This window comes from Callithrix jacchus, chromosome X, assembly GCF_049354715.1.
Source record: "Callithrix jacchus isolate 240 chromosome X, calJac240_pri, whole genome shotgun sequence".
In the NCBI taxonomy this organism is placed as follows: Eukaryota; Metazoa; Chordata; class Mammalia; order Primates; family Cebidae; genus Callithrix; species Callithrix jacchus.
The window spans coordinates 37,016,062-37,028,853 of NC_133524.1; the positions used below are offsets into that span (position 1 = coordinate 37,016,062).

Below are 12,792 nucleotides of genomic sequence, written 5' to 3' on the forward strand. Positions count from 1 at the left end.
TAAATGGACTAAATGCACCAATCAAAAGACACAGACTGGCAAATTGGATAAAAAGCCAAAACCCAGCAGTGTGCTGTATCCATGAAACCCATCTCACATGCAAGGATACACAAAGGCTCAAAATAAAGGGATGGAGGAAGATTTACCAAGCAAATGGAGAGCAAAAGAAAGCAGGAGTTGCAATCCTCATCTCTGATAAAATAGACTTTAAAGCAACAAAGATCAAAAGAGACAAAGAAGGCCATTACATAATGGTAAAAGGATCGATACAACAAGAAGAGCTAACGATCCTAATCATATATGGACCCAATACAGGAGCACCCAGATACATAAGGCAAGTTCTTAACGACTTACAAAGAGACTTGATTTTTTGGAGGGTTTTTCGTGTCTCAATCTCCTTCAGTTCAGCTCTGATCTTAGTTATTTCTTGTCTTCTGCTGGGTTTTGAGTTTTTTTGATCTTGCTCCTCTAGCTCTTTCAATTTTGACGATAGGGTGTCAATTTTGGATCTCTCCATTCTTCTCATATGGGCACTTATTGCTATATACTTTCCTCTAGAGACTGCTTTAAATGTGTCCCAGAGATTCTGGCATGTTGTGTCTTCGTTCTCATTGGTTTCGATAATAGTGGGAGACTTTAACACTCCGCTGTCAATATTAGACAGATCAACCAGACAGAAAATCAACAAGGATATCCAGGGCTTGAACTCAGACCTGGAGCAAGCAAACCTGATAGACATTTACAGAACTCTCCACCCCAAATCCACAGAATATACATTCTTCTCAGCACCACATCATACCTACTCTAAAATTGACCACATAATTGGAAGTAAGGCACTGCTCAGCAAATGCAAAACAACTGAAATCATAACAAACAGCCTCTCAGACCATAGTGCAATCAAGTTAGAACTCAGAATTCAGAAACCAACCCAGAACCGCACAGCTTCATGGAAACTGAACAATGGGCTCCTGAATGTTGACTGGATAAACAACGAAATGAAGGCAGAAATAAAGAAGTTCTTCGAAACCAATGAGAACGAAGACACAACATGCCAGAATCTCTGGGACACATTTAAAGCAGTCTCTAGAGGAAAGTACATAGCAATAAGTGCCCATATGAGAAGAATGGAGAGATCCAAAATTGACACCCTATCGTCAAAATTGAAAGAGCTAGAGGAGCAAGATCAAAAAAACTCAAAACCCAGCAGAAGACAAGAAATAACTAAGATCAGAGCTGAACTGAAGGAGATTGAGACACGAAAAACCCTCCAAAAAATCAATAAATCCAAGAGCTGGTTTTTTGAAAAGATCAACAAAATAGACAGACCACTAGCCAGATTGATTAAAAAGAAAAGAGAGAACAACCAAATAGATGCAATAAAAAATGATAAAGGGGAAATCACCACAGATTCCACAGAAATTCAAACCATCATCAGAGAATATTACAAACAACTATATGCGCATAAACTAGTAAACCTGGAAGAAATGGATAAATTCCTGGATTTCTGTGTCCTCCCAAGCCTAAACCAGGAGGAAGCTGAAACTATGAATAGACCAATAACAAGGGCAGAAGTCGAGGCAGCAATTAAGAGCCTACCACACAAAAAAAGCCCAGGTCCAGACGGGTTCACAGCCGAATTCTACCAGACACACAAAGAGGAGCTGGTACCATTTCTTCTGAAACTATTCCAAATAATCCAAAAAGAAGGAATCCTACCCAAATCATTCTACGAGACCAATATCATCCTGATACCAAAACCCGGCAGAGACCCAACAAGAAAAGAAAACTTCAGGCCAATATCCATGATGAACATAGATGCAAAAATCTTCAATAAAATATTGGCAAGCCGATTGCAACAGCAAATCAAAAAACTTATTCATCATGATCAAGTAGGATTCATCCCAGGGATGCAAGGCTGGTTGAACATACACAAGTCTATCAACGTAATTCACCACATAAACAGAACCAAAAACAAAAACCACATGATTATCTCAATTGATGCAGAGAAGGCATTTGACAAAATTCAACAGCCCTTTATGCTAAAAACCCTCAATAAACTCAGTATCAATGGAACGTATCTCAAAGTAATAAAAGCTATTTATGACAAACCAACAGCCAATATCATACTGAATGGGCAAAAACTGGAAGCATTCCCTTTGAAATCCGGCACTAGACAAGGATGCCCTCTGTCACCACTCCTATTCAATATAGTACTGGAAGTTCTAGCCACAGCAATCAGGCAAGAAAAAGAAATGAAGGGTATTCAAATAGGAAAGGTGGAAGCCAAATTGTCTCTATTTGCAGACGACATGATATTATACCTAGAAGACCCCATCGCCTCAGCCCAAAAACTCCTGAAACTGATAAGCAACTTCAGCAAAGTCTCAGGATTTAAAATCAATGTGCAAAAATCACAAGCCTTCCTCTACACCAATAACAGACTTAAAGAGAGCCAAATCAAGAATGAACTGCCATTCACAATTGCTACAAAAAGAATAAAATACCTTGGAATACAACTCACAAGGAACGTAAGGGACCTCTTCAGGGAAAACTACAAACCACTGCTCAACGAAATCAGAGAGGATACAAACAGATGGAGAAACATTCCATGTTCATGGTTAGGAAGAATTAATATCGTGAAAATGGCTATACTGCCCAAAGTAATTTACAGAATCAACGCTATCCCCATCAAGCTACCATTGACTTTCTTCACAGAACTGGAAAAAACCACCATGAACTTCATATGGAACCAAAAGAGAGCCCGCATAGCCAAGTCAATTCTAAGCAAAACGAACACAGCGGGGGGCAACACACTACCGGATTTCAAACTATACTATAAGGCTACAGTAACCAAAACAGCATGGTACTGGTACCAAAACAGAGATATAGATCAATGGAACAGAACAGAGGCATCAGAGGCAACACAACATAGCTACAACCATACAATCTTTGATAAACCTGACAAAAACAAGCAATGGGGAAAGGACTCCCTGTTCAACAAATGGTGTTGGGAAAACTGGCTAGCCATGTGTAGAAAGCAGAAACTGGACCCCTTCCTGACACCTTACACCAAAATTAACTCCAGATGGATTAAAGACTTAAACATAAGACCTGGCACCATAAAAACCCTAGAAGGAAATCTAGGCAAAACCATTCAGGACATAGGAGTAGGCAAGGACTTCATGAACAAAACACCAAAAGCATTGGCAACAAAAGCCAAAATAGACAAATGGGACCTAATGAAACTCCACAGCTTCTGCACAGCAAAAGAAACAGTCTCTAGTGTGAATCGGCAACCAACAGAATGGGAAAAAATTTTTGCAGTTTACCCATCTGACAAAGGGCTGATATCCAGAATTTACAAAGAACTCAAACGGATTTACAGGAAAAAAACAAACAAGCCCATTGAAAAGTGGGCAAAGGATATGAACAGACACTTTACGAAAGAAGACATATATGAGGCCAACAATCATATGAAAAAATGCTCATCGTCACTGTTCATCAGAGAGATGCAAATCAAAACCACATTGAGATACCATCTCACGCCAGTTAGAATAGCGATCATTAAAAAATCTGGAGACAACAGATGCTGGAGAGGATGTGGAGAAAAAGGAACACTTTTACACTGTTGGTGGGAGTGTAAATTAGTCCAACCATTGTGGAAGACGGTGTGGCGATTCCTCAAGGCCTTAGAAATAGAAATCCCATTTGACCCAGCAATCCCATTACTGGGTATATATCCAAAGGACTATAAATCGTTCTACTACAAGGACACATGCACACGAATGTTCATTGCAGCACTGTTTACAATAGCAAAGACCTGGAATCAACCCAAATGCCCATCAATGATAGACTGGATTGGGAAAATGTGGCACATATACACCATGGAATATTATGCAGCAATCAGAAATGATGAGTTCGTGTCGTTTATAGGGACATGGATGAATCTGGAGAACATCATTCTCAGCAAACTGACACAAGAACAGAAAATGAAACACCGCATATTCTCACTCATAGGCGGATGATGAAAAATGAGAACACATGGACACAGAAAGGGGAGTACTAAACACTGGGATCTATAGGGGGAAAAGGGGAGGGCTAGTGGGAGGGGGAGGTGGGGAGGGATTGCCAGGGGAGAAATACCAAATGTGGGTGAAGGGGAGAAAGCAAACAAAACACACTGCCCTGTGTGTACCTATGCAACTGTATTGCGTGCTCTGCACATGTACCCCAAAACCTAAAATGCAATAAAAAAAAAGAAAAGAAAAAAAAAAGAATATCTTATTTTCATAAATAAATGTGTTGAAAATGTTTATAAATTATATTTTGTGATATATGATCTAAGACTTGGGTAGAATACTTTTAAACACAATATTCTGGGAAAAATAAAACATATGGCCACCAAAAATATAGATTTTACTAAACTTAATTCCCACTATATTTTAGAGAATTATACTTTTTTTCTAATCTTACCTTTATTAACATTATATTATAATGGGACTCATTTATTTATTCATTCAACATCCACATTATGGACCAATCTCATGTAAATGTTATGGATTCAATTATTAACAAGATAACCAGGGTCTTTCATGTCAAAGAGCTTACAATCTGGTGGGAAATACAAATAACTCAATAAATAATTAAAATATACTATAATAAGTATTATGATGAAGAAATATAGCAGGCTAAGGAAGTACACAGGAGAGACACACCACTCTGTCTTAAATTATCAGAGACAGCTTTCTAGATGAAGGTATGTCTGAAAGACATCTGAAGTTAAGAATAAGCCAGATTGAAAGGATGGTAGTGGGGTGAGGGGGGAGAGGAGGAAAGATTGTTCAAGGCTAGCATGTGTTGAGGCTTGTGAGAGAGATAGCTGAGAGGCAGACTTAAGAAACTTGAAAATTAGCACGACTAGATTATACTATTGAATGGACTATGGTTGGGAAAAAATGTACTTATATGACCCGTGTAAGTTTTAGGTCATACAGGGCCTTATCAACATTAAGAAATCCAGGCTTTATTTTAAGAGGGATTTATTTTTATAGGGATTTCACAATGAGATTTGCATTTTTTAGAGATCACTTTGGTGATAAAGAAGTAAGCTAGGCCCAGAAAGATTGAATGCAGAGTTATTAGTCTGGTGACGAAATCTAGGCAAACTGGTGAGAAATTGATAAATACATGGGGATTGGTGATTGAAAAGGGGTCTCATATAAATAAGATGAGAAAGTCAAGAATGAGGCAGACGGTGGCAACATTTAGAGAGAAAGAGATCAGAGTATGAGTAACACCTGTTAGAGGAAAATGTTTGCTTGAGTAGGAGGCATCTTTTTGATTTTCATGTAGAGATGTCTAATAGAGAGGCAGCCACATATACATACTGGTCTGAAGGCTAATGATTCATCTTAGAGATGAAAGAGGATTTTTCTGCTATCCCTCTATGGGTCCAGATGTGTATAAGTGAACCAAATATATAATTGAGAAGTTGGAATGGTAAAAGTTGAAAGAAATTGAATAAAGGAAAATATAGAGGATAAAGGTGAATTGGGGATGATTGGGAGAATATTACACATCACAGGTTTGAAAGTCTCTGTGATATGTGACATCTAGGAACTGTTGTCTTTGAAAATGAGAGAAAGCAAGGGTGAGAGGGAGTTGTAAAAATGATACAGATGAATGAATTTATGATTTCAGAGGTTGTGCATTTACGAGGAGTAATGTTGTCTATGGTGTAGTTTAAGTCTCTAGAGATGAAAATGTCAAGAGACCAGTGGTCTAGGGTGGTAAATAAGCTATGACATCCAGGAGTTTTGGATGAATAAGGAATGACTGGGAGGTGAGTAAAAGGCAGCCATAGGGAGTTGAGACTTGTGTATGAGATTTATTAATGAAGAACATGTCAATTTGCAATTTCCTCTGAATCATTAAGTTATGCTTCTCTTGATTTTAGTCAAATATGTTTTTTATGTATTATATACTCTGAATAAAATGTGGCAATCATATAGCATTATGACTATAGAAACTTTAATAAGGCTCTCTAGTTGGCATATTAATTTCCCCAGTAATTCTGAAAAATGATATTTTATAGTTTATTTGCATATAAACAGTATCAGTGATTCTGTGGAAGAGTGAAATACACTCACTTTGCTTTCTTAGATATAATATACATTTAAATTTAAATGTACACCTTGACTCTTTCCTGTGCTTATACAGACAAGACTTCCAGGGAATTATATTTTTGCACTTCTGAGATTTTGCTTAAACAACTGTATGCTCAGATACTCTATAGTTCTTATTTTGTGGAATTATACAACTAAATTCTTGATTTGCTATCTTAATTTTTTTGGAAGAAATAGAATGTTCAGGCAGGCCTTAGTTTAGCTGCTGCTGCTTTCAAGTTTGTGATCTCATGAAAAAGACAAAATAGTTGGCCTCTGCAGGAGTCAGTTTTCTCAGTTTAAAATTAGGATTATTAGCAGTCGTTATCTAATAGAATGTTGAGTACCAAAAAGGAAATACTGTATTTAGCACTGTACTGGACCCATATACACAGCAATTTTTAGCTGCTATCATTACTATTATGGTTGTGCATATTCATATCTTTCTAGGGGAAGATACGAACTGCAATCATTCTGTTGTTTGTTTTTCTAAAAATTTTAAATAATGCTTTGAAATTAGATAAATAAAAATTGTACTGCAGGGAGTGGCAATAAAGTTTAGTCAAGTAGGTAGAACTCTGCATTCAGATTCACAAACCATCAGCTAATCACATTTATGGTGGTTCTGAGGATTTATACACTCACTTTTCTTAGAAATATCAATTCTGCAAAACTGGAAATGTGACGACAATTACCAGAAAAAATCTTGTGCATTTATAATATGTTACTATTATTTAAATGAAAAAATGTTGTATAAATGTCAGGTAATACTTTAGCGACTTAAGATTATATTTTAATGTGGTTTCTACAACGTTTTTTATTTCTCCTAAATAAGATTGATATTCGTCATGCAAACGCTATCAACCTTAGGATCAGTGGAACTGTTGAAATTGCTGACGTAGAAATCAATCCTGTGAGTATGTTACTTATTTGTGTGATGAAACTCTTGAGTGTGGTGATTTTTATTTGTTGTGTATTTCTAGTTAGTCCCTTTATGTTTTAAAATATTTTCCAATGTATGATTTTTAATTAAAAGTTACTATATGTAAAGTTAAAAATTAATATATGTCATATAAATATTAGTGATGAAATAGAATATCGAATGAAGGTTTAGGAATTTACCATGGAACATAAGTATCAGAACACTACCAGTACCATTGAAATCATCTTCATTATGATCCTGTCCCTTATAAGAGATAATCACTTGCCTAAAATGACACCACATAAATATAAATATGAATGCTTTCATTGTTCATTATTTAGTTTGTTTTTGAGTTTTATAACAAAGATGTACTATTTGTAGCCTTGATGAGTTACTTTTACTTAAATATTGTGTTTACAGCATTCATCTAAATGGTGTGTAACAGTATGTTAATCATCGTCATACTGCATAATAGTTGTTTCTGTAGACAAATATAATTTACATGCTCATTCAGTTATTCATCCCAATAGGTATTTTTGGCTTTCTTTTTTAAATACAAAAACTGGTTCACTGTAGCTGTGAACATTCATATGCATATCTTCTGGGGTACACGTACAAGAGGTTCTCTAGGAATGGAGTTATTGAGACAGAGTTATGAGTGTGTTTGACTTCACAAGATTATTTTTAAAATTTCCTCTCTGATTTCCATTGTTCCAAATTCTATTGTTCTGTAAGTTGTATTGTCAGATTTAAATTTTCCCAATCCATTGAGTATAAAATGATACCTCACTGTGGTCTTGATTTACATTTTCTGAACTAGAGTCATATTTATTTTTGAATTACTGTATGTGCCCTGAAAAAAACGTAGTTCTACAAATGATAAAATGCACACACACACACATGCACACACAAATACATACATCACTTTTTTGTTGTTGTTCTGGCCAGCTTTTTAGGAATTAGATCTAGACATACCTATTCAAAGAAACTTTTGATTCTTCAAAGTAGGGCCCCTCCATTGTGACATTTATAAGGCATTACAAACATCTTTTGCCCTGGGAACATCACCATCGGAGCAGTTGTCATATTATTTGGGGGTTGTTTGTACTTTTGTTTTTTTCTCCCACTAGTAGTGTTAACACATATCACCATACTTGTGGGGAGCTAAATGGAGGAGAAACTGATGATGAAGAGGTCAGCTGACTGCCTCAGGTAGGCGGCTCACTGCTAGTCTGCATTTAAATGGCATCACCAAAATTCCAGTGTGTGGCTTTAACTTATCCTTTTATAACCTTTCTTTATTCAATGATGAAGGCATAAATCCAGGTAAACTGACAAATACTAAGTTAGGTTGTCCAAGATTGTGTGATTCCTGGAGATTAAACTCCATAGTATCCAGAGTGGTTATTTTTCCATTACTATGGTATCCTTCCTTGAAAAATATTAGATAATTTTGAGTCTTTTATCACTTTCTTTTTTCATCCTAAAGTCATTTTTGGCATGCTTTACGTGTTATGGTATAATTGAATAATTTATAGGATGTTACATTAATATAGTTTATCAATATGCCCTTATTTCACAGGATTTTAGACATAGCTGACTTTAAAAAATAATATTCACACATGACTAGATATTTTTAGCAAAACATTTGTTAACTATACAGTAATGGATATGGCATTGACTATGTACCTTAATAAAAATTAGGACATTTTGTTCACATGAGCACATATGCAATGCTTATTTGAATATATGCTCATTTTAATGGGATAAGAAGAGTGATTATTTTTACATATACAAAACATCAAATTTTCCTTTTCCATGTTGAATTTTACAAATTTCACATATACGACTGGGTTGGCATTTTAAATGAAACAAATAGTAGCCAGTCTACCTTTATACGAAATTTTCCTCGATATTAGGATGCTGTTGTCTCAATCGCCTTTAAATGTTATATGTAATTATTTTACTAAGAAACTCCATGGCATTTTAGTAACTCCACTACAAGGAGTAATTCTAAAGAGTGTTGTGGTATAAGCACATGCCTGGACTGTGAGCTACAGTTCAGATACACTTAATAAAAATGCCTTGTTTATTTAAGGCAGATGTCAGATAGGTGCTAGGGATACAAAAATGAATCACAATAAGGTCCAGTAGAAGAGACATATAAGAAAATAAGTAAATCAATGAATTACGTGATTTCATAATGTAAGTAAATATAAGAAACAGAATTGGTCCTGAGCACAGCATGATTAATTGTGGTTTATCCAACTGGGCTTTGAAGTATGTGTAATATTTTATTAGGCAATTGCAAGTTATAGAAGGGCTTTCCTGACAGAAGGGGCACCAAAAGGGTGAAGACAGAAGGATGAAGCTCAGATGTTGGTTGAAAATGCCATCATACAGCTTGCTGAAATATTAAGTGATAGGGTGAGAGTGGGGCTAGTTGAAGCCGGAACATGAGGCAGCAGAAGGCCGTGGTGAGCTTTATGAGACCTGCTAATGAGCTTGGGCAGGGTCCTGTAGATCATGAGAAACCATCAAATTTTAAAACAAGAAGTAATGTGATCAAATTCTTAATTAGTTTAAATATGGCTTCGTTATAAAGGGGAGAGTTTGAGAAAGTAAAAATCTAGAAACTGAATGAAAAGTGATGTTTTACTAATTTCATACAGTTACAATATGGAGAAGAGGTAAAGAAAGGGGAAGAATTAATAAGATTTATTAACTCATTATGTATAGGAGGCATATAGGAGGTGGGGAAGAGGAAGGAAAATGTGACTAATTTTTTATAGAGTTTGCTTTGCAGTTAATAATTTCCCTGATAAACATAACATTGCAAGTTTTAGTTTGTATTTTCATAAAGTATTATTATATTTTCTAATTATATTTTTAAAATTTTAGGAAGTATTTAATTTCACTGGTGCCTATGTTGGTGGTACGCAGATTATTCCATTTGTAGTAAAAAACAAAGGTGCGACACGTGCCAGAGTGGAGTTTAATCTAAAAGACTTTCCAGAGTTTTCAATGGATCTTAAAGACAAATCAGGTATATGTTTTGTACTATAATGATATTATTGTAAAAGGAAAACAGTTTTAAGTTGCCCTGCGGTATAATTTCTAAAAATAATCCCATTGTGCAAGTTATTCTTAAATGTTTTTAAAGACCACTGCATGTTTTTCTTATACTCTGTAACTCATCATGGTTTTACTTGTAGAAATACTTCATTAATATCAAAACACTTTGGTAATACATGAAATGTAACCATTCTTATTAGTGGGTTAAATATGGTAAGTTAACTATGTTATATATAAGTATATGCCTTAAATGAACATAAAATTATGAATCATTTAATTGCCCAATAATTTCAGATAAATGTCTTTGGGGAGCTATCTCTATATATTTGCTCATGTATTAGGTATCTTTCTGTTAAATTCGATTTAAACAAAATATGAAATTTTATAAGTGCATTTTATCTGTTTACTCCATGGGTTGTCAAAATACGACCTATGGGCTAAATACGACCCAACACCTGTTTTCATAAATCAGATTTTATTAGAACATGCACAGACCCATTTGTTTGTATAATGCTTATGGCTGCTTTTATGCTATACTGGCAGAGTTGAATAGCTGTGATAGAAACCGTATATCTCACAAAGCTTAAAATATTTACTATCTGGATTCTCACAGAAAGTTTCCTGATCATTGGTTTAATTATATGTTATTCATTAATTATTTGTTGAATCCCAATTACAGGCAAGATAGAGTTTGGGTCCATAAAAATAAGTAAGACATCTTACATATCCTCGAAAAGTGAACAGTTAAGTATATCAGTGAGGTAATGGATATGCGTTTATATTACTTACGGACTCTTTGAGGCATCAAAGGAGATCTGATTCTTCCCTGATCAATTTTCACTGGAAAGGGAGGCTCCTAGCTATTCCAGGCACTAAGATTTAGTCAATTACTTGACCTTGCCGTTTATTCCTATTTATATTCATCTGAGTATGACTGTAGCATGCTTCTTGAATTTTGGAGTTATGTTTTAATGAGTTTACTGTCACTGTTTTGCTGATTGAATGTATATTTCTTCCATGCATATACATCAATTTTGCTAATTAGAATCTTGGTATTTAGAACAATGCTTTACCCAGCATCTTCACATAGCCCTGCACAAATATTTCAGAAATTGATTTTTGATTGTTATGAACATATGTACGTTTTCATCTCTTATAGAGGAATTTAAAAACCCTGCATGTCCTTATATATATTCTTTGGAAATAGAGAAAAATACATCTCTGGAATGCAGCATATCATATTCTCCCAAAGAAGTAAGTTTTCTGTTTTCTATTCCTCATATTACTGTAATTATGGGTAATCCTAACCAATAACCTATTAAAGATCACTCAAGATCTATCTGTAGAGGGTAGTTTCTTACTTGTAAGCATGCCTGTGTATACCTTAATTTAGTAAAACGTTTACTGGAGGGTTTGGCTCATGCTGCAGAGTGTCTCAAGAGGAGCAGAGGGCATGTACGGGGGACCTATGATTGTGTGGTCTTTGTCATACGATGTGGAAAATTCAAGATATTACACATTTTGAAGGAGACTAAAGTTTAGGCTAGCTAAAAAAATCACTTATATTCCAGGCAGTTGGTGCTTTCTACTTACATTTGAGTGGCTTAAGGTCTGTGAACCACTATCTGAAATTATCAAAGACATGTTGTGAAGATTTAAGAGGAGTTGCTATGATATTGGCTCCTTTTATATTGTACCCCTTGTAATTTAGTGATATAAAAACAAAAAATAAACAGACAAAAACCTATTCTGAAATGTGCCCAGAAGGAAGAGATACCACTGGTCAGGTTTCAGGAGCCAGCTTTAGTAGGCTTTTGCTGCATAGATTCTCTAACAGAAGTACCCAAGGAGAGAGCTTCTCTCTACGGAGCATATGAAAGTGCATATTGTTGTATCCTTCCAAGCAAGAATCAAACTTCTATGTGGGAATCAGAGTATAAAATTTTTATGTCAAAACTTTCTTTTTAAATATTTCAACATAGCTAGATTAATTCTACTCAATAGATATAGAATAGAATTAAGTGAAAGTAACTATTAGTTTAACACAACAAAATTGTATTGAATGCTACTAAATACTATCTTTAATAATCCAATTTTAATAATGTTATTTTTACTAGATTAAAATTTATTTTAGGAACAACATAAGCTGTTAGTTGGCTTTCAGGCAGAAAAATAAACTTTCAGAATGAGTTCAGATATTAGAAAATGATAAAGATTAATTTTGCTTTTTTTATGTTCAGTACTTCAGTTGAGATAAGTTTCATAGGTTTTGTGCACATATGATTCACATGACATGTTATTGGCTACAAGTTCATTCTTTTGTCTATTCTAGTTTTAGATAAGCATAGTAAAGGAAATAGTAAAGATTGCTTTTCTGACATCAAAGCAAATTAAAATCCTTTTTCTTATATATAAGGTTAGGTGTACTCAGATGTGTTATACTGTTCATTTTCCATGGATTTGGTGTGAAGTAATTATTCATCCACATTCATGAACAGTGATATTTAGGTAGATAACAGTCCAGCAAGGTTATCAAGAGAAAAATATTTGATTTTGAGAAAATCATCTTCAGGATATTTATTTGGCCTCATTTATGTTATCAAATATCAGAAACTAAATTTTATTTAGATT

The 12,792-nt window shown here is 34.8% G+C and overlaps 1 protein-coding gene across 1 annotated transcript in view; it reads left to right on the forward strand.

Annotated features, from left to right (window-relative positions):
• The window catches only part of CFAP47 (cilia and flagella associated protein 47), a 437,978-nt gene that overhangs the window by 75,863 nt on the left and 349,323 nt on the right, over positions 1–12,792 (forward strand). The window contains exons 18-20 of the mRNA XM_078364097.1: positions 7,000–7,077; positions 9,988–10,132; positions 11,321–11,415. Of these exons, the coding sequence (XP_078220223.1) occupies positions 7,000–7,077; positions 9,988–10,132; positions 11,321–11,415 (318 nt within the window). The remainder of the gene's footprint in view (positions 1–6,999; positions 7,078–9,987; positions 10,133–11,320; positions 11,416–12,792) is intronic.